Source organism: Macrotis lagotis, chromosome 1 (genome assembly GCF_037893015.1).
Source record: "Macrotis lagotis isolate mMagLag1 chromosome 1, bilby.v1.9.chrom.fasta, whole genome shotgun sequence".
NCBI classification, from domain to species: Eukaryota; Metazoa; Chordata; class Mammalia; order Peramelemorphia; family Peramelidae; genus Macrotis; species Macrotis lagotis.
Genome location: NC_133658.1, coordinates 243,967,586 through 243,995,124, shown reverse-complemented (window position 1 = coordinate 243,995,124; position 27,539 = coordinate 243,967,586). Strand labels below are relative to the sequence as shown.

At 38.5% G+C, this 27,539-nt stretch overlaps 2 protein-coding genes across 11 annotated transcripts in view; one reads left to right on the top strand and one right to left on the bottom strand.

Moving 5' to 3' along the window:
- On the top strand, positions 1–22,239 carry CHRNA2 (cholinergic receptor nicotinic alpha 2 subunit). Its single transcript, XM_074209993.1, has 6 exons — positions 1–82; positions 4,977–5,128; positions 5,962–6,006; positions 11,846–11,955; positions 19,768–20,779; positions 22,068–22,239. Exons 1-6 carry the CDS (start codon positions 1–3, stop codon positions 22,191–22,193), a joined length of 1,527 nt encoding a protein of 508 aa, XP_074066094.1. The 3' UTR covers positions 22,194–22,239.
- Positions 21,569–27,539, bottom strand: part of PTK2B (protein tyrosine kinase 2 beta) — a 177,985-nt gene continuing 172,014 nt past the window's right edge. For 8 of the 10 annotated variants that reach the window (XM_074209986.1, XM_074209984.1, XM_074209985.1 and 5 more), the window contains 3 exons: positions 27,023–27,160; positions 26,083–26,163; positions 21,572–25,174 (listed from right to left, as the gene is read on the bottom strand). In XM_074209986.1, the coding sequence (XP_074066087.1) occupies positions 24,959–25,174; positions 26,083–26,163; positions 27,023–27,160 (435 nt within the window). In that variant the 3' untranslated portion in view covers positions 21,572–24,958. The other 2 variants (XM_074209992.1, XM_074209991.1) reach the window with 2 other exon arrangements.

Below are 27,539 nucleotides of genomic sequence, written 5' to 3'. Positions count from 1 at the left end.
ATGAATCACCTCAACTTTAGACTCCCATCTATCATGAAACTTGTGATCTGGTACTTCCTTCTGACATTCTATACCTTGGCAGGTAAGTGGTCTTAATTAGCTATACTCACATTTGAGAGACATCTATTCAATAATAAATAGAAAGCTAGTGTCAGGTTCAGGAAGACCTGGCTTCAAATTTCACCTACAACATAATGTTGCCAACTTACACTAGAAAATCATGTACTGGTGCTTTGCCTGGTATACTGACAACATGGTGCTTTGCTGATATGGGAAGGAAACCTTATCTACAAGGCCAAGGATTCTTGCAGCATTTATACTTTCACAAGGAATCTTATTTTCTATAAAATTAGTGATACAGTGATACAGTTTTGGAAAAGGCAAGTGAGAGGGATGTCTTTGTTCACACTTCTCTCTCTATAACAAAATGTGTAAGTCACATCATCATGTATATGACGGCATGGTCCTCTTCAACTCTGAAGGATTAACATCACTTGTGAGACTATGAACAAATCTTTTAACATCTTACTGACCTTTAGAAAATTCTGAGAATATAAGGTACAAAATAGTTTTATATATATATATATATATATATATATATATATATATACATATATATATATATATTCTTTGATAAAGGAGTTTTCTCATTGAAAACATATGGAACACAGAAACTCAGATAGAGTTCCACATACTCATGTAATCACAGGTGGAGACAAATCAAATATACAGAGTGCTTTTTTAAAATAAGAATCCTGTGAAGTAGGTATGGAATCAGAATTAATGTTCTCCACTTTATATTTGAGCAAACGAAGTCTCATTGAAGTTAGATAAGTTGCCCATGACTATCCTTCCAGGAAGCATCCAAAGGATTTGAAAATCAGCTCCAGGTCTGTCACTCTTCCTACTACTATATTATAACTGCCTTTGCTTAATAAACTACTGAGCTTTCCTGAGGGGCCATGTGGAATAGCAAAAAATCATCCCTGACTATAGGACAAATCTGGGTTCAAATCCTACATCTATTAATACAGTGGCCCAGGGAACTCTTAGAGATTTTAGGTTACAACATGCTTGTCTGTCCATCTACATTGATAGAGGGAGTTTCTCCACTAGGAATGATGAAATTACAGGTGTAGAATATGTGTGTGTTTGTGTGTATATGTATATGTGTGAATGCATGCATGTATATATGTAGACAATCATTCATTTCTTCAGAGCTACCTACATAAATATACCCATAGTTAACAACTTCAGATTTGTGCTATATCAACTAGTAATCATTTTGAGGCTAATGATATATTGACCCAAAAGGTGAATATCACCTAGAGTCCAACAGAAAGTAAAGGATTTATTTTTGTTAGAGCTTATTTTTTCTTGGGGTGGTGGTTGGGATGGGGTGGTGGAGGTGTGTGATTAAGAGAACATTGCCTTGGGGCAGCTAGGTGATGCAGTGGATAGAGCACTGGCCCTGGAGTCGAGGACTAGAGTTCAAATCCGACCTCAGACACTTAATAATTACCTAGCTATGTGGCCTTGGGCAAGCCACTTAACCCCACTGCTTTGCAGAGAGAGAGAGAGAGAGAGAGAGAGAGAGAGAGAGAGAGAGAGAGAGAGAGAACATTGCCTTTAGAATCAGGAGGCCCCTGTCTGTGTCTTAGCTCTGCCTCATGGAATCTTAGATTTAGGGCTAGAAGGCATCTTAGAAGTTATTGGGTTCAATCCTTTCATTTTATAGATGACTAAATTGAGGCACTAAAAGGGGAAGAAACCTGCCCAGAATCACACAGAGGCCAGAGTTTAATCAGAGGCTCTCAGACCAAGAGTTTGGATATAACTCTCCTTAAAAAGGAGCCAGTCAGCAGCAAAAATCTTTACAGTGAGTACCTACTAGGTCTGTGACTACAAGAAAGGACCAAAGACTTCAGCATAGAGTCTGGCATGTTTGTTGTTGTTGTTCAATTGCTTTTGTTGTGTTCAACTCTTTGTGATCCCATTGGGGTTTTCTTGGAGAAGATATTGTAGTAGTTTACCATTTTCTTCTCCAACTTATTTTTCCAGATAAGGAAACTGAGGCAAATAGGGTTAAGTGACTTGTCCAGGGTCATACAGATAGTAAGTGTCTGAGCAAAATTTCTCCTTCCCCTTCTCCTCCTCATGCCACTTCCCCTTGTGAAGAATACATGAGCTTAAAATTATCTGTCAATGACATATCCCTAATGTGCCATTTGAGATATTTAAGGGTATCAGAGATCTCTGTATAACAGAAGTGGACATTCAACCTTGAGACTACCATCAGTGCCAATGTAGCTTAATTGTCTCTAGCCAGCTGGTAGAGAAGACAATAGCAACTGAAGACATTCTGTAACAAAGTTATCTAACATCTCATTTTTTTTTAAATTGCATGGCTTTGTACTCTTGCACTTAGAGGTCAAAGGACTTCCATTATGGTTTGGAGGCATAACTGCAACACAAACTTGACTTTTAAAGGCAAACAATAAAAATATGCAATGAATTTGCTCTGCCATGGTAAGGTCAATAAAACTTAGAAAGTGCTTTGTATAGATCTGGATCCCAAAGTGATCACAGAAAGGGGAAAATGATTCATATGTACAGGAATATTCATAGCTGTTCTTTTTGTGGTGGCAAAGAATTGGAAATTAAGGGATTGCCCATCAATTAGAGAATGTCTGAACAAGTTGTGACATATAATTTCTATAAGAAACAATGAGCAAGCAGACTTCAGAAAAACCTGAAAAGATTGAACTGATGTTGAGTGAAGTGAGTAGAACCAGGAGAACATTGTTCACCTTAACAGCAACATTGTGCAATCAACTATAACAGATTTATCTCTTCTCAGCAATTCAATGATCAAAGACTATTCTAAAAGACCTGAATTGGAAAATGCCATCTACATCCAGAGAAAGAACTATGGAATCTGAATGTAGATCAAAGCACACTATCTTCACTTTTTTAATTTTGTTTTTTGCTTTTCCCTTTTTGTGGATTTTCCCTTTATTTTCTGATTCTTTTTTCACAGTGGGACAAATATGGAAATATGTGTAATATGATTGTACATGTATGGTTAAGGTTAGATTATTTTTTATTTTAGGGTTGAGGAAGAGAAGGGTGGGAGGGAGAAAACTTTACAAAAAAAAAGTTCATCATCCAACCTTTCTAGAGAGCAATTTGGAATTATGCCCAAAGGACAACAAAAAATGTGTATACCCTTTGATCCAGCAATACCACTACTGGGTCTATACCCTGAAGAGATCATGAAAAAAGGGTAAAAACATCACTTGTACAAAAATATTCATAGCAGCCCTATTTGTGGTGGCAAAGAATTGGAAATTGAGTGAATGTCCTTCATTTGGGGAATGGCTTAATAAACTGTGGTATATGTATGTCACGGAACACTATTGGTCTATTAGAAACCAGGAGGGATGGGAATTCAGGGAAGCCTAGAAGAATTTTCATGAACTGATGTTGAGCGAGATGAGCAGAACCAGAAGAACACTGTATACCCTAACAGCAACATGGGGGTGTTGATCAACCTTGATGGACTTGTTCATTCCATCAGAGCAATAATCAGGCACACATTTGGGGTATCTGAAATGGAGAATACTATCTGTATCCAGAGAAAGAATTGTGGAGTTTGAACAAAGACCAAAGACTATTACCTTTAATTTAAAAAAAACCGTTATCTTATTATGTAATTTTGTTATCTCTTATACTTTATTTTTCTTCCTTAAGGATATGATTTCTTTCTCATCACATTCAACTTAGATCAATGTATATCATGGAAACAATGTAAAGACTGGCAAATTGCCTTCTGTTGGGTGGTGGGGGAGGGAAGTAAGATTAGGGTAAAAAATTGTAAAACTCAAAATAAATAAAATCTTTCTAAAAATGAAAGTTCAAAATTATCTCTCCATATAATTGGAAAAAATTAATAATATTTTTTTAAAAATTTGAACTCAGGTCTTCCTGATTCCAGGTCCAGTTCTCTATTCACTTAGCCACTTAGCTGCCTTGCATGGCATAAAATAGGTTCTTAATATATGTTTATTAACTGACAATTAGCTTTTCTGAGCCACTTTTCACATCCTTAAAATGGGAATAATATTTATGTCATTTATCTCTCAAAATTATTGAGAGGAACGGATTTGGATGAACTGTAATAAATCCTATAGATGTGAGCCTTATTGGATATTCTCTGGAAACTCATATATATGGAAGATAATGATGATCTAAACTTAGATCTTTAGGGCCTGACAAAGGCAAACTATGAGCAAGAGAGATCATTTGGCAGCTGAATGGAGGATATACTAGAGAGGGGAGAAGATGGAAGCAAAGAGACCAATTAGGAGTTATTGCAAACAGTCCAAGAGAGAAGTGATGAGGCCTGAGCCAAGGTCATGGTCACATGAGTGAAGAGGAGATGAAATACAAGAGATACTGAGAACATATAATCAACAAGATTTGACATTCATCAAGTATACAGAGCCATGGTGAAGGAGAGGATAGTGCACAGGACAACTACAAATGAATTTGATTGGTTGGAAGAATAGTGGTGCTCTCAACAACTATAGCAAGTTTTTTAGGGGAAGAAATTAAATTCTATTTTGATCATATGAGTTTATGATGCCCATAAATCATCTAATAAGGGATATCTAGCAGATAATTAATGATATAAGATTGGAATTTAGGAAAGAAATGAAGATCTAGAACTAGGAGTAATATGGGTTGAGGTGATACTTGAACCCATGGAAGTGTATAATACAGCTAAGATAGAGATGAAAAGAAGATTCTGGGCTTCTGAAGAGTACCCACACTAAGGAGGGAGGAGAGCATGGATGCTGAACTAGAGGTATGAAGAAAAGCCATTCAATTTGGAATTTCCTCTGTAAGTTGAAGAAGTTAAACTATAAACTCTCTTCCAACTCTGAGTTTATGCCCTTTCCCTTCCCTTATAGCCCCAGGAAAGCATAGCTCCCATGCTCTTGCTGAAGATCGCCTTTTCAAACACCTTTTCAGGGGTTACAACCGCTGGTCACGCCCAGTTCAGAACACCTCAGATGTGGTGATCATCCACTTTGGACTCTCCATTGCTCAACTGATTGATGTGGTAAGGTTATTTCCAACATGGGACTCTCCTGCTCAACTCTACCAGGCTGACCCTCTATTTTGCACCCAAACCAGATTCTTTGCTCCTTCAGAGTCCTTCCTCTTACATTCTTTTTCTTTTCAGTCCTTTCTGTCCTTATTCTAGACCCATTTCCCTTCCCCAGCTCCACCCAGTTGCAGCTAACTTTACAACTCAGAGTCACTCAGCTTGAATTCTTTCCCCTTAAAAATGTAACATATAATGAGAAATCATCTTCTTTTTTTCTTTTTCTAGTCTTATTACTAGAGCTAGCATTTCAAAAGATGTCTGACCTTTATGTATTATGTAGTTAATATATAATAATATATAATATATTATGTAGTTAATCTTGCTCAATTGTTTTTCTCTTTTTTATTCTTTATTATAAAGGGGGCTCTCTGGAAGGGAAAGGGTTAATGGATACACTTGTGCATGCAGGTGATATAAAAACAAAAGATATAAATAAAAATTTTTAAAAAGATTAATACTTGGAAACATACTTTAGGAAGGTGAGGGAAGGTGAGCATGGTCATGTGAACAGAAAAGGGATTCAAATACAGAGAAGTGGCAGAGAAGTCTGCAATTCCTTGTCATATCTACTCTTTTGATTGTACTCAATAGTGGGATAGAAAATATTGTCACTGTATTAAAGATTATCTGTGCAAGTAGAGATTAGGGAGTAACAGGGTCACTGAGAACTAATAGGTGTAACCTTTGATAATTGGAGCCTACTATCAGCAATTATCCCCCTTTTCCCAGTCTGGTTCAGGCACTTCACACTAAATGAACTCTTGTTTCTCCCCACCCAAAACCAGGATGAGAAGAATCAGATGATGACAACCAATGTCTGGCTGAAACAGGTGAGATTCTCTCCTCTTCAGAGATCAATTTATCCTGGTAGAGAAAAAGATGGGAATCTCCAGGGAAAGCTTTTGGAGTTTGTATGAATCCGTGCTATCATGCAAGTCTATTCCTAATTTCTCAATTCAATTCAGAAGTACATGTGCTAAAATACTGTACTAATTCTGAGGATACAAGCAAGATACCATTTTCATCAGTTTCCTTGTCTGTGCCTACTAGATGAGCAAGAGTCCAGAGAAGGAGGAAAACATCCTAGCCTTCCCAAGCCAGCCCTTTCATCTCAGTCCCTCCCAGCATCCCCTCCATCTTCCTATCACTCCTTCAGTCGCTTTGTTTTAGTCTGTCCTGGAGCAAGTACGCCATTCCCTTTTCCAGATATACACTGCTATCTGACATTTTGGGATAACTCTACCTTGTCTAAGTCCCTAGAGATAAATTTCATGAATTCATTTCTTAATATTAACAAACTCCCATCCTGTCATACCCTCTTCATCCCAATGATTCTGAACCCCAGAGTTGTTCCAGCTCTATTTTTCTATTCCCCTTTAACTGCTCCCATATTCCCATCATCTTTGACCTAACCTTCTGTGGCTTAACAACCTGCTCTCAAGATACCCACCCTTTCCTCTGTGCTCTTTGGAATGTCTGCTGCATAGCTAACAAACTGATTTTCATCTTTTCCTTTCTAATTCCTTCTCTTCTTGTACTCACTGACAATTAGCTTTCTCCTGAAGGCAGTTTTTCTGACCATCCTTTTCAACACTGGTTGCATTTTCATCCATATCCCCCAATATGATGAGGGTCATGGTTGGGGAACTGGAATACTACTTGCTTCCCATTGTCACTTCCAGGCTCTCCCCCTTCCATGATCACTCAGTAATCTCTCTCCTCCTTTGAGGCCCATACAAATCTAAATTTATCACCCAATTAAGATTCTAATAGCTATTATCTACTAATCTCCCAGACACTTTCTTCAGGAGTCTGGATCACAATTTTTCTCCTTCATAACTTACACCCTCCTACTACGGTTTTTATATACATATTAACAGTGCCTTAAACACCCTGATCTCCTAGGTCCTCAATATGTTAATTTCCAAAGGTTATAGGTCACATCCAGAATTGTGTTTCATCATTCATACGTATTCCATTCCATGGGTAAGAATTCTTAAATTCCTTTATCTAATGATAATCTATTGTTATTTTCCTCTGCCTTGAAATTCCAAATACCTTTTGTCATCCTAACAAAAACCTTCAATCCTTTGATCCCTCAGTTTTTTCCCAGGACATCACCAAAGCACTGGCTACATTCTCCTCCCTTCCCAATCTTGGCCTCTTGGTGAACAATTCATCTCTACACTTTTTTCTTCTCTTGAATCCCTTGTCTTTTTCATGATTTTCCAGATATGCCCTTGCCTACTAAACCTCAGCCTTGGATTACTTCCATTATATACTGCCTTTATGTATCACTGAATGAAGCTAGAGAAAAATTACAAAACCATGATGACTGTGATCACTACAAATTTACGGACTGGGTCCTCACTGAAAAAAGGCAACAGTCATCCCTCCCTAATTAGCTTGTCAATCACAACAGCTTTTCTAAAACTTCTCATGGCCCTCTTATTTCCATCCTTTCTTATATTTCAGTGACAGTCCCCTGTTCTTCATATCATACTATTCAGATGCCTTCTGCTATCATCTGCTACTATCTTCTTCACCCCTGTTTCACAAGAAAAAAATGAAATTTGCCAAGGCAAACTTGTACAAGTGATCCCATTCCATTCTGTCTTCTCCAAAAGATTTCTCCTTCTATAACCATTACTGTCTTGCTAATCTTCAATCCCTACATACTGGATATTTCTCCACTAACTACAAATATTTGCAAAAATTCCTGCTATTTATTATCTTCTATGTGTCCTCCTTTTGAGGAATAAATTTCTTTAGTAGTTTGTCTTCAGATACTGCATTCACTTCCTTTCCTATGACTCTCAACTCTCGGTAGTCTGGCTATGGACCTCATCATTCTACTGAAATAGTTTTCTCTAATTTTCTAATTGTTTTTTTCTAATGGCATACCTATTTCATTGATATATTCTCTCTCTTTTTTGTTGAAGGAAAAAGTTTGGAGATACACATTTTCCTCTTAGTAAAATTTGGTTGCTTTTGGTTTTGCTAATTTGCCTTGCTATTTGGTGAAATAGACTATTGTTTCTAAGATCTATGCTTTTACCCACAATTTTTTGAAGTAAACTAGTCAAATTAATTTTAGTCTTTTATTAAAAGACCCTTTATTGAATATATTTTATAGTATTGCATAGTAGGTAAAGTTATGTTTAACATTTCTGGTTTTCTGAATTTATTTATGTGGTTTACATGCCCCAGGAAATGGTAAATTATAGCTATTTTTTCTATTCTCATACAGTAATTTCTAGAGATCTAATGTAGTTTCATTTTCTTTTAATTAGATTTTTCTATATCTGAAAGGGCAAACTAATAGATTTACTGTCTGATTCTTTCTATAAATCAATTAATTTTTCTTTATTTAGATTCTTCCATTTTGTGGCAGCTCTCCAGGTGAGATCTGTGCCATTCAGTCCATATATATTTTTTTTATACAATTCACGTCTATAGAACCTTAAAACATCATAACATTTTCTACTTGATCTCATTTAATGAAGCTAATTTTTTATTTTTGCTTAGTCTGAAACCATGATTGTTATTCTTGTTTGTCTAAGTTCACTTGAAGAATAATAGGTTTGCTTTAGTCCCTTATGTTAACTATGTGAATTTTTTATTTTAAGTATATTTCTTGTAACTAAGAAGTTGTTACATTCTCCTTTGTAATCCATTCTGCTATCTCTTCGGATATCACTTTATCCATTTTATGGATGTTTGTTCTATTTACATTTATAATTATGGTTATTTGTGTATATTCTTCCCTCATATTTTGTTATATATATACATGCATATATATATGATTTTTATTGACATTTTATTTTATTTTTCTGATTTCATGTTATAAAAGTTTTTCAACATACATCTACTTGCATATTTATAAATTACACAATTTTCTTCTCACTCCCCTTCCTTCAGCAGTGAACAATCTAATGAACATTGTTATATATTTTTGAAACCTGCTTCTATTTACTATGTATCTTCTCTTTCTTTCTTTGATCATAGGCTCTTGCTATGTCTTTCTTTCCTTTTATGCTGTGCTTCATACATCTCTTTCCAAAGGTGAAATTTATTTTCATAATTCTTTACTAAAACTACCCTCCCATTTAGTTCTCTTTCTATCTCCCTGTAAACTATCTGATTCCCTACTAAGTTTAATACAATTTTATACCAACTCTTTGTGACTTTGTATGTATTTAATCTTCCTTTGTCCAATTCAGTTGAAAATGAATTCCTCCTTGAATATAGACCTAATTATGTGAGATAATAAATTCTATCCCCTTCTTTCATTTTTATTAATTCATTCTCCCTTATTTCTCTTTTATTTTTCTCTTTTTAAGAACATCAAAATAGGGGACAGCTAGGTGGCACAATGGATAGAGCACCGGCCCTGGATTCAAGAGGACCTGAGCTCAAATCCAGCCTCAGACATTTAATAATTACCTAGCTGTGTGACCTTGGGCAAGTCACTTAACCCATTGCCTTGCAAAAAAAACACATCAAAATATAACATAATTATTCTGCCTTGTTTGGTCTCCTACATGATCCTTTTTCTTTTTTTCTTTTAGTTTTTGCAAGGCAGTGGGGTTATGTGACTTGCCCAAGGTCACACAGCTAGGTAATTAAGGGTCTGAGGACCTGAAGTCAGGTATTCCTGACTCTAGAGCCAGTGCTCTATCCACTGTGCCACCTAGTTGCCCCTCTTACATGATTCTTGAAGATAAATATTTCATACTCACATTTATCTTCTAGTTGTACAAGTGATCCCATCCCTACTGTATTTATCTTATATTTATCTTTTAATTCATATCTTTGCATTTCAAAATATCTATTCAGCTCTGATATCTTCATCTGGAATATCTAGAAGTTCTCTAATTCCCTAAAGATCTGTCCTCACTTCTCTACAATATGTTCAGTATTCACTATTATTTTTTAAAATTTTAAAACTTTATATTTTGCCTTCTTCAATGTCATATTCCAAACTCTACTTTTCTTTATAGTGGTAGCCAAGAGGTCTTATATGTTCCTGAGTCTGGCTCCTTAATACTTGAACTCATGGGGTGGCTAGGTGGTGTAGTGGATAAAGCACCGGCCCTGGAGTCAGAAGTACCTGGGTTCAAATCTGGTCTCAGACACTTAATAATTACCTAGCTGTGTGGCCTTGGGCAAGCCACTTAACCCCATTTGCCTTGCAAAAACCTAAAAAAAAATACTTGAACTCATTCTTGATGGATGCCTATATTATTTCTACTTTGACCTGGAAATTATGGATTTGGGCTATGATGTTTCTGGGAGTTTTTTTTCAGGAAGTGACAAGTATATTCTAAATTCACTTTACCCTCTGGATTATTCTACCTCATGATTTCTTGAAATATGGCATCTAGGGTTTGTTTTTGTTTTTGTTCTTAGTAGAGGTTATCAGGTTATCTGATGATTTCTAGATCATCTTCCTTTGGGCCCTTTTTCCAGATCAGCTGTTTTGGGTACGAAATTCCTTATGTTTTCAGATGTTTTCAGTTTTTTAATTCAGTTTAATTCAGCCTTTTAATTCAGTTCTAATATTCCTTGCTGTCTATTGAGTCATTGATTTCTGTTTGATTCAATCTAATTTTCAAGGAATCTATTATTTGGTCAAGACTGAATTTTCTTTACTGAGTTGTCTAGTAGCCTTCCTTTTCTCTAGAGCTTTCTTTTTCTTACTCATCATTTTCCCTAGAGCTCTCATTTAATTTATATTATCATTTTAAAATGCTTGCTTCATTTCTTCAAGGAAGGCCAATATATCTTATACAAAATCTATAATTTTCTTTAAAGTTTTATTTATTAAACTATTCTTTCCTTCTCCTGAGTTTGTGCTTTGAACATCCCTGACTCTAAAACCTCTGTTTATTACCAATATTTTCTTCTTTCTACTTGTTTCTTCAATCTTACTTCATCAATTAAAACTCTATAGTGGAGCCAGGCTTTACATAGTTCTAGAAAAAAATGAGAATATTATCTAGGGTATGGATAATGCTGTGTCTTTCAAGGACTTCAGTGCATTGCACTAGGAAGTCTACTTAGTAGAAAGGAGATGGATTTTCACAGGGCAGTATGCTTGGATTTGCATCAGAGTGGCCTGATTCAGTCAGAGCCATGATTGATGACATCTTGATCTAAACTCCACAATCATATCAGCCCCTACTTAGGGTCAAAGTAACATAGTATAGACGACTCATCTCTATCCTAGAAGACTTCTGTGTACTGTGCTCCTTGACTGGAACATTCTATTCTGGTTGAAATCCTTTCCTAGAGCCCATGGTCTTTTTATATGGACTTGAGGTGACAAAATGCACTTACTGTAGTTTCTCTTTGGGTTTCTTGCATTTCTCTGTCTGGTGATATTTTTACTTATCCATACTGAAATAATATGAGAGGGTTAGTCTACTTCCACATACTCAGATTCTCAAGGAGAGCCTCCCTTTTTTTTTAAACTTTACATATATTCTATTTGTTTATTTGTATACATGTTAATCCTCTCAAATCTCCTGATGAATGCAAGTTCCTTGAAGGTAACAACTGTTTCCTTTTTTTGGCTTCAGGGCCTATCACAATACCAGACAAATAGTAGTTACTTAATAAATGTTGAATTAAGTTGAATTGAACCTTCCTTTTCTTTCTGTTTAGGAGTGGAATGACTATAAATTACGCTGGAATCCAACCGATTATGGCAACATCACATCAATTCGGGTCCCTTCAGAGATGATCTGGATTCCTGACATTGTCCTCTACAACAAGTAAGGCAGCTCTTCCTTCCTTTTTAAGCCAGATCTGGATTTGTTGATCAGGCTTTGCCCTACTGAATCTGGGAGGCATTAGTGAATGTAATAGCTCCCACTGGAGCTGCTGCTGTTATGACTTGTCTCCCCAATTAGATAGCCTTTTAAAAATATTTATTTATTTATAATTTTATAATTTTTCCCCTAATCTTGCTTCCCTCCCCACCCCCCCACAGAAGGCAGTCTGTTAGTCTTTACATTGTTTCCATGATATACATTGATCTAAGTTGAATTTGATGAGAGGAAAATCATATCCTTAAGGAAGAAAAATAAAGTATAAGAGATAACAAAATTACATAATAAGATAATGAGTTTTTTTTTAAAATTAAAGGTAATAGTCTTTGGTCTTTGTTCACACTCCACAATTTTTTCTCTGGATACAGATGATATTCTCCATTTCAGATACCCCAAATCTGTGCCTGATTGTTGCACTGATGGAATGAGCAAGTCCATTAAGGTTGATCATCACCCTCATGTTACTTTTAGGGTGTACAATATTCTTCTGGTTCTGCTCATCTCACTCACTCAGCATCAGTTCATGCAAATCCTTACAGACTTCCTTGAATTCCCACCCCACCTGGTTTCTTTTTTTAAATTTATTTTTATTTATTTATTCTTATTTTGTACAAATAATGTTTTTTTATACATTACTAAAATATTCTTGTTTAAGAGTAAGAAAATATAGGCCCACATAAGCAATAAAGTAAAGGGGAGAGAAAAAATTAAAATTAAAATTAAATAATAATAATAATAGTAGTAGTAGTAGTAGTAGTAGTAGGTATGGCCAGGTGATGCAGTGGACAGAGCACTGGCCCTGGAGCCAGGAGCACCTGATCTCAAATCTGGCCCTAGACTCACAACAATCACCCAGCTGTGTGACCCCATGCAAGCCACCCCAACCCCATTGCCCTACAAAAACCAAAAAAAAAAAGACCCCAAATGAAATAAAATAAAATAGTAATAATAATAATAGTAGTAGGGGTGGCTGGGTGGCAGACAGATCACTGGCCCTTGAGCCAGGAGTACCCAGGTCCAAATCCGGCCTCAGACACCCAACAATCACCCAGCTGTGTGGCCCCAGGCAGGCCACCCAGTCCCATTTGCTCTGCAACACCCCCCAGAAAATAATAATAATAAAAAATGTGCTTCAGTCTGTGTTCCAACACCACCAGCTCTGTCACAGGTGGATCACATTCTTTAGGATAAGTCCATCACAAAAGTTATTTCCATATTTTTCCACCGTTGCGGATTGCAACTCCCTCCATTCATACTTCTCTACTACCATGAACTATATTTTCTCTGTCCTTTCACTCTGTCTGTGCTGTAAGGTAGTTGAGTGGTGCAGCAAACAGATCCCTGGCCCTGGGGCCAAGCGACCCCAGGCCTACATACCACCCCTTACCCAGCATCCAACCGGCCCTATGATCCGGGATAGGCCATCCAATCCCAGCCCCTTGCAAGAAGTAAAAAAGAAATTGTATTATATCTGACCACTCTTCCCCCATGGTCCATCCTCTCCTCCATCACTCACATTCCCCCCCTTCCCCCTGTCCCCCTTCTCTCCTTCTTACTACAGATGCCTATATCCCATTGAGTATATATGCTGTTTCCTCTCCTAGCCACCTCTGATGAGAGCAAAGATTCCCTCATTCCCCCTCACTTTCCCCCCTTCCATATCATTGCAATAGCTCATTGTAATAAAGAAAAATCTTATTATATGAAATATCTTAGCCTATTCCTCCTCTCTTTTTTCTTTTTCCCATTACATTTCCCTTTTATCTATTGACTCCATTTTTACAACACAATATATCTTCAAATTCAGTTTTCTCCTGTACTTCATCTATAAAAGCTCCTTCTACCTGCTCTTTTAAATGAGAAGGTTCATATGAATATTATCAGTATCATTTTTCTATACAGGAATACATGTAGTTCATCATCATTAAGACTCTCATATTTTCCTCTTCTCCTTCACTCTCTATGCTTCACCTGATTCCTGTAATTGAAGACCAGCTCTGGCCATTCCAACAGGAACATTTGAAATTCCCCTGATTCATTGAAAGTCCATCTTTTTCCCTGGAAGAGTATGTTCAGTTTTGCTGGGTAGTTGATTCTTGGTTGTATTCTAAGCTCTTTTGCCTTCCAGAATATTATATTCCAAGCCCTACGAGCTTTTAATGTAGTTGCTGCTAAGTCCTGTGTGATCCTGACTGCACCTCTGTGATATTTGAATTGTGTCCTTCTGGCTGCTTGTAATATTTTCTCTTTGACTTGGGAGTTCTGGAACTTGGCTATAATATTCCTGGGAGTTGGGTTTTTTTTTTTTGGATCTCATTCTCGGGGATATCAGTGGATTCTCTCCATTTCTATTTTGCCCTCTACTTCTAGGATATCAGGGCAGTTTTCCTGTAATAATTCTTTGAAAATGATATCAAGGCTCTTTTCCTGGTCATGACTTTCATCTATTCCAATAATTTTTAAATTCTCTTTCCTAAATCTGTTTTCCATATCTGTTGTTTTTTTCAATGAGATGTTTCACATTTTCTTCTAATTTTTCATTCTTTTGGTTTTGAAGTATTGAGTCCTCATTTCTCGTAAAATCATCAATCTCCTTGAGTTCTATTCTTTGTCTGAAGGATTTGTTTTCCTCAGAGAGCTTTCTTATCTCCTTTTCCATCTGGCCAATTCTTCTTTTTAAAAGCATTCTTCTCCTCAATAACTTTTTGGACTGTTTTATCCATTTGACCTATGCTGGTTTTTAACATGCTATTTTCTTCAGCATTTTTTTTGATCTCCTTGACTAAGCTGCTGACTTCATTTTCATGTTTTTCCTGCATCTCTCTCATTTCTTTTCCCAGTTTTTCCTCTATCTCCCTCACTTGATTTTCAAAGTCTTTTTTTGAGCTCTGTCATGGCCTGAGCCCAATTACTGTTTTTCTTGAAGTCTTTAGATGCAGGAGCTTGTACTTCCTCATCTTCAGATTGAGTGTTTTGATCCTTCTTGGGATCACAGGCAAAGTATTTCTCAATGGTGTTCCCCTTTTTTTCTCTGCTTGCTCATTTTCCCAGCCTGTGCCTGGTTTTGGGGTGCTTCCTGAGCTTCTTAGTATTAATGGGATACCCCCACAAGGATCTCTGTGTGTATGTGTGGCTCTGTCTTCCCTCCTGGTCTGTGAATGACCACAAGCGCACCCCTCTGCCATGGGGCTGAGGTGGGGGGACCTGCTGTTCTATTGGGGGGGGGCCTAGACTGCAATCAGGATCTGAATGTGGTCAGAGCCCCAGAGTCCTGTTCCAGGGACAGAGGACAGAGCTCGGGAGCCTCTCTTCACTTCCCTCCCTAGGTTCAGCACTTATGCCCTGGGGGCTCCTGCTTACCTGCTCTGCCTGCTTCTGGTTCCTGCATCTGGGCTGCCCTGGCCATGCTGCTCGCTATGTGCCCTGAGGGCTGGGATTCATGTGCTTGCTCTGGCAGAGGTCCCCCGCTGTTCCCCTAAGTTGTGCCCGTTGCTCCCCAGTTTGTAAATCAGGTAACTGCCCCTGCTGCTGTGAGCCGCAGCTTCCAGCACCCTGGGGCTGCCTCTAGGAGGCCGAAGTTCCTTTCCTCTGGTAGGCCACCCCTCTAGTGGGCCACCCCTCTGACCCCGTGGAGCTGAGCCTTTTGGCTCTTTTCCAGGTTGCCTTGGGTTGATGAATTGCCTCACTGGATCCCTCTGTGGGTTCTTTCTCTCAAAAGTGTAAAGTCCTTGATTTATAAGTTTTGTTCCAGAGCAACTAAGAGGCAGTCCTCTCCTCCCTCCTCATTTCTAATAGACTAATAGTGTTCCATGACATACATATATCACAGTTTAGTTTATTAAGCCATTCCCCAACTGACGGACATTCACTCAAATTCCAATTCTTTGCCACCACAAACAGGGCTGCTATGAACATTTTTGTACAAGTAATGTTTTTACCCTTTTTTCATAATTTCTTCAAGGGTATTGACCCCTAGTGGTATTGCTGGATCAAAAGGATGTACATTTTTGTTGCTCTTTGGGTGTAATTCCAATTTGCTCTCCAGAAAGGTTGGATGAGTTCACAGCTCCACCAACAATGTATTAGTATCCCAGATTTCCCACATCCCTTCCAACATTGATCATTGTCCTTTCTAGTCATATTGGCCAGTCTGAGAGGTGTGAAGTGATACATCAGAGATGCTTTAATTTGCATTTCTCTAATAAGTAATGATTTAGAGCAATTTTTCATATGACTATGGATCACTTTGATTTCCTCTTCTGTAAATTGCCTTTGCATTTCCTTTGACCATTTGTCAATTGGGCTTGTTTTTTTAAAAACATTTGACTCAGTTCTCAGTATATTTTAGAAATGAGTCTGTCAAATATTAGTTGTAAAAATTGTTTCCCAATTTACTACATTTCTTTTGATTTTGGTTACAGTGGTTTTGTCTGTACAAACACTTCTTAATTTAATATAATGTAATCAAAATTATCTACTTTGTTTTTAAATGATGTTCTCCATCTTTTCCTTGGTCATAAACTTTTTCCCTTTCCATAGATCTGACAGGTAAACTATTCCTTGATCTCCTACAATTAGATTGTCTTGATGAAAATCTTTCATCTTTGCATTTCCTTTAAGTATATAACAGTTGGCCTAGTGTATAGTAAGAGTTTATAATAGGTGTTCAATAAACACTGGTTAATGATGATGATGATAATCAGGGCTTAGCCATCAGAGATGAAGAAACTGAGGAATCAGTCCAACCACTTGTGAGTTATTTCATTCCTTGAAGGTCTATAGCCTCACTGAGCTTTTCTCACTTCTAATCCCAGAATCAGTGCAAAAAGAAGGACACATCCGTGGCAGCAGAGCTGACTCCCTTGGAGCCCTAAGGAAACAGGGTCACCTGTGAGATGTGCATTGTTTAATATACTTTGACTTTAAATGTGGCCTGTTTAAGTAGGGGTGTGGGGGGGAGGCAGAGGTAGCAGGAGGAAAAGTAGCAAAACTGTACATCTAAAACCCCTTGGACAGAATTTTGGAAGAGTCCTCTCTCTCTCTCTCTCTCTCTCTCTCTCTCTCTCTCTCTCTCTCACTTCTAGATTAAATTTATTGTATCCTAAAATGCATCAAATTCAGTCTCCTTATTTATTCTTCTGAATCCCAGAGAAGTGGTGGGGCAACTAAGCAGTGCAGTGGATAGAGCTGGGGCCTGGAGTCAGGATGACCCGAATTGATATCTAGCCTCAGATACTTACTAGCTATGAGATTCAACTCTGTTTATCTTAGTTTCTCATCTGTGAAATAATCTAGAAAAGAAATGGGAAACCACTCCAGTATCTTTGCCAAGAAAACCCCAAATGGGGTCCAAAAGACTTGGGCATGATTGAATTAAGAACTCTGTTATTAAGTGGCAGAGTTGAGATTCTAACCTAGTTCTTCTGACACTAATTCTGACATTCAATTGCCCTAGACAATCTTTATTATTTAATAAAGTCTCTGGAGTTCTTAATATGGCACTTCAGATTTATGTACTCAAGTTTCTAGGATTGACCCAAAGGAATTTATACTTTTTCCCCTCTTCCCTTGCCTATAATTATATTAACAATCACTGATATAGGGTTTTGAGGTTTTTCAAAGTCCTTAAGAATCATTTAATCTTCTCAACAGCTCTTGGGGATAGCTAATAATATTTTCATTTTACAGTTGAGGAAACTGAGGGTTAGAGAATATTAAAGTGATTTACTCAGGTTCACACAGCTAGTTAAGTGTTTAAGGCAAGATTTGAACCCAGGTCTTCTTGCCTCTAAGTCCAGCATCCTAATCACCATGTCACCTATCCTTTCTCTAGAGACCAAAAGCCATTGGAGCTTCCCTCTGGGTTAACAATGTTTGGTCTGTGAACAGTCTTCTCTTTAAAATCTTTCCACATAGGTAGATTCTACTATGGTTTGGACTTTGAGGGCATGGCCTTGTTGATGCCCAAGCTAAAATGAGGTCTGAAGGGGAAATGTATGACATTCCATTGAACCATGCCAATACTGAAAGGTTTCTGCCTAATCAAAAATGGGTATAAGCTGCCACCTAATGGTAGAAAAGCTGAGTCTGGTGTTTCTAACACTTTTTTTTGATAGTTCATCTTTATATTCATTTTCATAGTTTCTGGCACTATTCTCATATAAAGGGAAGGAGGATCTTTTCTTTGCTTGTCACTTCCCAGGCACTCTTGAGCTTGTGAACTGAGGAAAAGTGGGCATCCTATTGTATGTTATCTATGACACATTACTTATATGGCCTTGGATAAGTGGCTTCCTTGCTCTGGGTCTCAGTTTTTCAGTAAAACAAAAGAATTGAATGGAATTATGTTTTCTTTTAGCTCTTGATCACTCTTCCCCTCTCACCCCCCCCCATATGGAGGACTCCATCATCCTCCTTCTAGACCCCAGGCTGGCAACAGGAGTTTTTCTTAATTCCTCTCCCCCCCCCTCCTCATATGATATGCCACCAAATTCTATTGTTTCTACTTTCCTACCACTTCTTATATATTATTCCTTTTTTCCTGGGACATTGCCACTACCTTGGTACACTCCCTCATCATCTCTTTAGACTATTTCAATAGCCTGCTCTGCCTGTTTTAAGTCTCTCATCTTTCATTCAGCCACTAAATGATTTTTCTAAAGCACATACCCTGCCCCACTTCCATTCAATAAATTCCATTGGTCTCCTATTACTTTCAGGATCAAACATCAAATACAAATATAAAAGACCTTTCTAGTCTTCTTCTAACTCATAACAACAACTCATTCTTGTTGTTCATTTGTTTCAATTACAATTGACTCTTCATGACCCCATTGGGTTTTTCTTGGTAAAAATGCTGGAGTGGTTTGCCCTTTTCTTTTCCACTTTATTTTACATGAGATGAAACTGAGGTAAACAGTTAAATGATTTTCCTAGGGGTACATAGCTAGCGGATTGGGACTCAGATCTAACAACTAAGTATCCCTACATCTTACTTTCCTTCACTTATTCTAATGACACTTGCTTCTAGATTAAGACAACTCCATCTCCTGACTGTGTATTCTTACTTGTATCCCTCTCTTCCTGTTTCATCTACAATCTCTCCCTTCCAATGTCTCCTATACACCCTTGCAAATAAATTTTGAAATAAGACTTGGCTCAAGTTACTTCATTAATGATTCCTAATTACCTACTGAATAAAGTCTAGCTTCTTAAAGCTCTCCCCAAAGCTCTACCCTGTCTTTCCAACCTGATCTTATGATGTTCCTCTACACACTCTGGTATTCCATATACCGGCCAGTCTAGACTACTTTGTCTCTCTGAACATTTTTTGTTGTTCTGGAACTGTGATTTTTATCAGGGCAAAGAACTTCTGGGGAAGAAATGTCCTTTCTAACACCCTAAATAAGGAATTCCTCTTTAACAAAGTATATGTGATTTGTACAGCATCATACAACCCATAGGTTTCAGAGGAAGGAGTTGAAACCAGGTCTTCCTGATGCCAAGATATTCTCTCTCTATCTATTCCATCACTTACCTCTTTCAGAGTATAAAATTGGAAAATCCTTATATAAAGTTAAGAACAAAATCAAAGATTTAGGAATCTGGCATTCTTAAATGTTTGTAGAAAATTCCAAATACAAAGCCAGAATGAATATTAACCTCTTCCCTCATCCTACACAACTATTTCAAACCGATTGATCCTAAGAAGTGTAGATGATTTTCTAATTCTCATTCCTTTTTTTTTTTTACCAGTGCTGATGGGGAGTTTGCAGTGACTCACATGACTAAGGCTCACCTGTTCTTCACTGGCACAGTGAAGTGGGCACCCCCAGCAATATATAAGAGTTCCTGTAGTATTGATGTGACTTTCTTCCCCTTTGACCAGCAAAACTGCAAGATGAAATTTGGCTCCTGGACCTATGACAAGGCCAAAATTGACCTTGAGCAGATGGAACAGATGGTAGACCTGAAGGACTACTGGGAGAGTGGGGAATGGGCCATCATCAATGCTGTGGGAACCTACAATACTAAGAAGTATGATTGTTGTGTTGAGATCTACCCTGACATCACCTACTTTTTCATTATCCGGAGGTTGCCTCTCTTCTATACTATTAACCTCATCATCCCTTGCCTCCTCATCTCCTGCCTCACTGTCCTGGTGTTCTACCTGCCATCAGACTGTGGGGAGAAGATCACCCTCTGTATCTCAGTCCTGCTCTCACTCACTGTCTTCTTGCTACTCATCACTGAGATCATTCCCTCCACTTCCTTAGTCATTCCACTCATTGGTGAGTACCTCCTCTTCACCATGATCTTTGTCACACTTTCTATTGTCATCACAGTCTTTGTCCTTAACGTCCATCACCGATCTCCAGGAACCCATATTATGCCTCACTGGGTGAGGGTTGCCTTTCTGAATTGCATACCCCGATGGCTTTGGATGAATCGGCCCCTTCCTATCTTGGAGTTCCGTCAAAGTCCTGGCCAAAAGTTCAATAACACTCATCATTGGCTGGAAACCAATGTAGATGAGGATGAGAAAGAGGGTGAAGAGGAGGAAGAAAGCTGGGAATTTTCAGGCCATTCATCACCAATAATAGATACCCTCTATTGTCACTGTGACCATCACCATGTGTTTCCATGTTCCAAGGCAGGAACTAATTTACCAGAGACTGGATTCTTTCTGCCTCCCAGCATCCAAAAAGCCCTGGAAGGTGTGCACTATATTGCTGATCATCTGAGGACTGAAGATGCTGATTTTTCGGTGAGTCAGGAACAAGAGAAAGGCAAAGCACCACCAGCTCAGATTTCATAGTTTCTTTGGAGTTCAACTTAGAAGTATTCATTTTATAGTTGAGCAAATGAAGCCTTAGGGATTTTAATTGATATGCCCAAGATTCCATAGATAAGTGACAGAACTAGGATCTCCCCAAGAGATCTCTATTACTTCAAATTTAGCATTTCAAATTTTCCATTTCATCACATTGCCTTTAAAGAGACTCTCAATTGCATTGATATTTTCATTCTCAATCTCTTCCTTTGGGGTTCACTTCTGTACTTAATTATACACAAACCTACATTACAGCCTGTTTTTATGTCTCATTTCCCCAACCAGATTGTAAGTTTCTCCAAGGCAGTGATCATAGCATACATTTTCTTGTATATCTACTAGCATCAAATACAGTGTCACATGCTTAGCAAGACTAGACAAATATTTTTAGAATGATTGAACCAATCAGTTTCATGATAGAGCTATCTAAATATAAGCTAATAACACCACTACAAAATAACCCAATGGCCATAAGACAATTATATATAAATGGGTACAATATGATGTCTCTACCATTCATGAGAATGAAGAATACTCAATTTTATATACCATTATTGGAAGCCTGATTCTACATTTCAGTTTATTGCTAGAATTTTCTCTCACCTTGACATCTGTGTCCTGTAAAGAATATTGGTACTTCTAGATGACACTATAATATCTCTTGACCTTCTCTCATCTAAAACTTGAAATCATAGAATTTTGAAGCTGGAATTGATTGCTAAATCCTTTAGGTCATGGGTTTTTAACTGGGGAGCCTATGTTATTTAGAATGTTTTAATGATTATATTTCAGTAAATGATTTCCTTTGTAATATATTTTAATGCATTTTAAAACATTTCTAAGAAGGGTCCATTGGCTTCACCAGATACCAAAGGGATCCTTGACTCCAATGTGGTTAAGAACCTTTTCTCTAGGATGTGGTGGGGGTTGAGTCTGAGGTGTTTATGAAAAATTCAGGATTGAATATAGAGATTGTTAGGCTATTTGAGCCTTGGAATATTGGAGGCTTCTTTAACAAAACCTGGCTTCTGGGACCTTCTTTTGAATACTTCTTTAACTAGTTAAAGTTAAATTTTATCTTTTAAGGTTCCAATATGGTAGGCACTCTCCTAGGCTGTTGTCAAGTTAACCTTTTACTTTCACTGTCATTTGGGGAAACATTCATGTGCAATCTTTCTGTAACTTTCTGCCACTTTCATGATGCATTGTTTTCCTACCACAGGTGAAAGAAGACTGGAAATATGTTGCCATGGTCATCGACCGGATATTCCTCTGGATGTTTATTATTGTCTGCTTTCTTGGAACCATTGGCCTCTTTCTCCCTCCACTTATAGCTGGCATGATCTAAAAGCACAAGTTCTAATCCAAGGGTGACATTTCTGATGTCTTGTAGTTTCTCTGGAGATTTAGAACTATATTTGTAATTTTACTAAGACACTGGGGGAATAAGAGGCACTAATTCAACCAGTCATTTGAGAATTGGTGTAATAAGACCATTGGTTATTCCATCATGACTTATCTGCCATGAAGATGCTAATTATTTCATTCATTCATCTAGTAATCATTGAGTCCCTACTAAAGCACAGAATTATTCTAGGTATCAAGAGAACATGAAAAAAATAAGATGTATTCATTCCCTCTTCTCCAGGAGCTTACAATTTAGTTGGGCAGACACAATATAAATGAAAAAAATTAAGATATAATGCAAGATATTGATTAGATTGGGGAAATGAATTAAACCAACTACAAGTTTTATACTAATAGAGGGGGAGAAAGACTATAAATGTAGGCTGATGTGGGAAGAGAAGACAAAAGTTGGACTTTGAAAAAATAGAGATGATTTGCACAAGTGGAGGGAGGAAATTCTAATATTGTTTGGTGTGAGGGAAAACAGAAATGATCAGACTCATTGTCAAAACAAGCATGGATTATAGGATCAAATTGTTGAACCTCAAAGTCACCTTGTACATACATCTTCATTTTATAGATGAGGAAACTGAGGCCTACCTGTCCAAGGTCATATAGATAGTTGACAAGTGAAGGTTTGAACCTAAGGCCTTGAAACTCAACCCTCTCTGAGTCAATAAGGAGATTGTCCTGTTGGAGTAGAGAGTGAATGTTGAAGAATAACCAGAAGCATCATTGAAAAGGTAGGAGATTCATAAGATTCATTTTGAGAAATTTGGACTTTATTCTGTAAACAGTGAACAAACATCAGAAATGTTTAAACAAATGAGTGACATGAAGAAATTGGTGCTTTAGGAAGCTTTATCTAGTGGAAAGGCAGCATAGTATAGTCAAGAATGAGTCAATCTTGAAACCAGAAAGACTTGGGATCTAATCCTGTACCCAAAACATGCTGGCTGTATGATCCTTAAAGCTGTCCAAGGATGTCCATTCTAGCCCCTTTACTTACACTTCTTAGTTCTGAAGTGCTCCATGATTTCATTCATATTTGATGTCTTTTCTGGTTTGTGAATAAAGGATCTCAAAGCAGACCTAACTCGCATGCCTATTTTGATGCTATCTTCAGATGATGTATCTTTATAAATTATCCAAATCCCATCATCTTAGTAAATCATTTTCATTCCTTCCCAATGTTATTTGATGGCATATTCCCCTGTTTCTGCCCTTAGTCCAGCATCAATTCCTAGAATTCCAACTGAGTTGATACTGATTTCCTTAAAAAAAAAAGTCTCAGGACCAAAGGTCAAAGAACCCCTGAAAAGCTGGAGGCTAATGCACTGTTCCCTGCCCAGGATCAGTGCCTGACCTCTGATCTTCCCCCCCACAGAGAAGGGAGATACACTAAACATTCAAACCAATCCATTTCTTCCAGGATAGTTCAATGTCAATACAAATGAATGGAATAGAGTGGGAGGGGGTGGGCAGAGAAGAGGAATCAATATAACAGCAAAATACATAGTACATTTTTAATTCAACCCCATTAGAAAGAAGATGGTGGAATGTTTTATGTAAACAACCAAAAAAATCAAGGGAGAGGAAAAGAGAAAAGGAAGGGTGAATGGAGGAAAGGAGAAAGGAAAAAATAAGGGAAGAAGTGAGAAAGGAAGGGAGGGTGAAGGAGGAAAAAGGGAGGAAAGGGGAGAAGAAAAGAAAAGAGGAAGGGAGGGAGAAAAGGAAAGGAGAAAGGAAAGAAGAAAAAGAAGGGAGAGGAGGAAGGGAGAAAGGAAGGAATTGAAAGAGGAAGGAAGGAAAAGAAGGGAAGAGGGAGAAAAAAAGAGGGGAAAGGATAGAAGGCATGAAGGGAGGGAGGGAGGGAGGAAGGAAAAAGGGATGAAAGGAAATAAGGAAGAGAGGGAAGGCAGAAAGAGATAGATATAAAAAGGAAGGAAGAAAAGAAGGAAGGTGAGAAGAGAGGTAAATTAGAGTCAGAAATACCATTCTGACCTCTTTCTTCTTTTACCTTCCAGATCCAGTGCTTGTATCATTCACTCTAAGACAGATGACACAGTCAGTACAAACCAATCCATACATTAAATAAACCCTATCTCTATACAGCGTACATAATTATCAGTTCAGACTGCATCCTCGCAAGGCTAGTCCCTAGAACAGGGCTCCCCTGCCTATGTACAACTGGTACCTTTGCTAACCCTGGAGCTTTCCAGGAAATCCCTAAAAGATCACATTAAAATAAGAATGAACAGCTTAACTCCAGTCCCTGCCTATAATGTCCATGCATGAAGGACTGTTACTGGGGATCACCCCCACACCATATAAAAGAAGGGGGGTGAGACGGGAAGGATAGGCTGGGGGGCATAGGGCCAGTTACCCTCAAGCTCCCATTGCTATTACCATCCCAATTTCTGTAGTCCAATGTCCTGTATATACAAATGCCTATTTGGCTTAACAGTCTGTGAGGTGTGGGGAGCCCTAATCTGGTCAGGGGTTAATGGAATGGGGGGCAGGAAAAGGGGGAAAGATCGTGCAAAATGGCCCCCAGGTCAACTCCCTATGAAAATAAGCATGACTATAGGCAAGACAGGAACAGGAGAAGGGGGATGCATGACACAGAATTTGGGAGTAAGGGCACACAGGTGGGGGAACCACCCTATCCAGGACCAGTGCCACTGGGCAGATGCTGTCTGCCATTCATTCGGCTGGGGGGCGGGCCAGATTTGCAACCATTTTGGCCTGGTCCACAGCATCCAGTAGGTTCTTGGCATCCACGGCCAGGGTGTGGGAGGCTGTGAGCATCTGACGTTTACATTCTTCACTCAGTGAAGTCACTGCATTCTGCTGTGCTAGACGCATCTTGTTGATTAATTCTGCTAGGTCTTTGTTCAGCAGTTTTTGCGTCCCCTCAATCTGCAAGGGGTAAGAAAGAACAATTCAGTGTTTGGAAGGCTGAGTGATGGGAGTCTGGGAGGATTAAAATCTCCCACTTATTCTCTATATTTGTCCAATAAAAACCATGCAATCAGTGACCTAGAGATGGCAGTGACCTCCGAGACCACTTTAGCAACTCCCTCATTTACACTCTGTATATGAGGCATCTGAGGTCTAAGGAAGCTAAACTATTTGTCCAAGATCACACTGGTAGTATCAGAAGCAAAATTTGAATCAGATCTCCTGACTCCAGAGACATTGTTCTTTGCATTGTAACTAGCAAAGCAATTTATAGACATTATCCTCTGATCCTCAACTCTGAAGCACATGCTATTAGGACTCCCATTTTATAGATGCGGAACTGAAGCTCAGAAAGACAAGGGTGTGAGTCCAAGTACAATGTTCCATCCATTAAGCCACAAGACACTTCGAAATATTCATTATCTCCCCTTGTTATCAGTCATCTGCCTGTTAAGTGATGCTCCTGCCTTTGATGGACAGGCAAACAGGTATCAGATAAACAAATAGGGCATAAAACCAGAGCTGGAAAAAATCTCAGAAATAACTGAGTCCAATTTCCTCATTTTACAGATAAGGAAAGAGGGGACAGAGAAAGCAAAGAACTTGTAGAACCTGAAGCTTGGTCTCTAGAAAACATCTTCCCAGGTTGTAAGTCTCTGGAGAGCGTACATGATCCCCAGCTCCCTCTCTGTTTCCACTGCCCTCCTAGGCATGCTCTTCAGATGGACCAGTCCCAGGGCCCAGGGGAAGGAATGAAGCAAATTAATATGAACCTCATGAATCTTCCTTTGGGAAAAAATATATCCCAGGACAAAGGAGAACTAAATAGCAAAGTGTGCAGTCCAACCAGGCACTAGAAAACTTACTTCTGTTCGTGAAGCCAGAGGTAGAGTGGGTAGAAGATCATCCACACTTCCAATCAGCTTCCGCAGGGTTAGGCCTACATTCTAGGGAAAGAAATTTCCCATTGTGAAGGTAGAATATCCCATCAGTCAGAATCCAAGGACTTACCCCAATATTCATCTTGAAAAGTGACAAAGACTCCTGGTAATATGTTAAATAACTGAGGGCAAACAATGGTTGTTGTTTTGTCTTTATTCCCAATCCCTAGCATGAAGTCTGGCATATAGTAGATGTTAAATGAATGCAGGACTAAAAGTAAGGCAGAGTGATTAGTACTTTACCTGAGGGCACCAACAGTTGGGGTGGGAACTGCTTCACTCCCAGAATACCATCTGTCTACTGCTCCATACCTTACAGTGGTTCCTATTCCATGGCATTCAGTCCTCAAGGATTCCTCCCTTCTCCTTCAACCTACCTTCTCCAAACTCACTGTGCTTGATCTTGGTCTGTCATTCTCTCTCCTCTGCCCTCTTTCTAGAGCTTGGGATCACCCACTATTAATGCCCTCCCCAATTAAATTTGCCCTAGATGCTAGTTTTGTTTGTTGGATTAGACTGCAGTGAGTTGAGATATTTTCGCTTCAGTAGCAAAAGTGGAAAATATATCCCCAGCAAAACACCTTGGGAGGTAGCTCCAGGGATAATTGACTAGAATGCCAGTGTTCCCTAAGTCTTTTCTTCTGAAAAGTTTTGTTTCTATCTCTTCTATTCACTTAACACATTCTAAAGTAGATTCTGGCTATTCATGTGTGTATTATTATCCCTACTAGGGCACCAGCTCCTTGAAGGCAAAGGACTACGACTTTGCAAATATCATAGGGCATCACAGGTTGTGGCATTTTCATTAAAGCACTGCTCCTGTCCCTCTTTCTTTTGACCCAAGTGTCCTATTTTGGTTTCCCACCTTCACCACGACAACATAGCCTTCAGGGGGCAGCTGGCTGAGTTCATTTTTGAGATCCAGGACAGCTCGAACCAGCTCCATGACATTGATGTACACCATGTCATCTGTCCGGTCCAGGTTGGCTGTTGGCAGGATTGACTGAGGGAGAAGTCAAGAAGAGATGAAGAGTGAATTCCTATGAGGGAGGATAGTATAGGAACCCACAGCTACATTACCTCCATGAATGGGAAGGAGGAAGGGAAGACAAAGATTTGAAGGTCTATAAGCCAAATGAGGCTGCCTCACTGTCATTCTGTTTTTTTTTTATCTTTACATGATGCAAATAAATTGTCAGTTATTATAAACCCAACTTTCACTCTTGGTGCTTGTTCCTACTCTATTCTTTTTTTTTTTTTAGATTTTTGCAAGGCAAATGGGTTTAAGTGACTTGCCCAAGGCCACACAGCTAGGTAATTATTAAGTGTCTGAGACCGGATTTGAACCCAGGTACTCCTGACTCCAGGGCCGGTGCTTTATC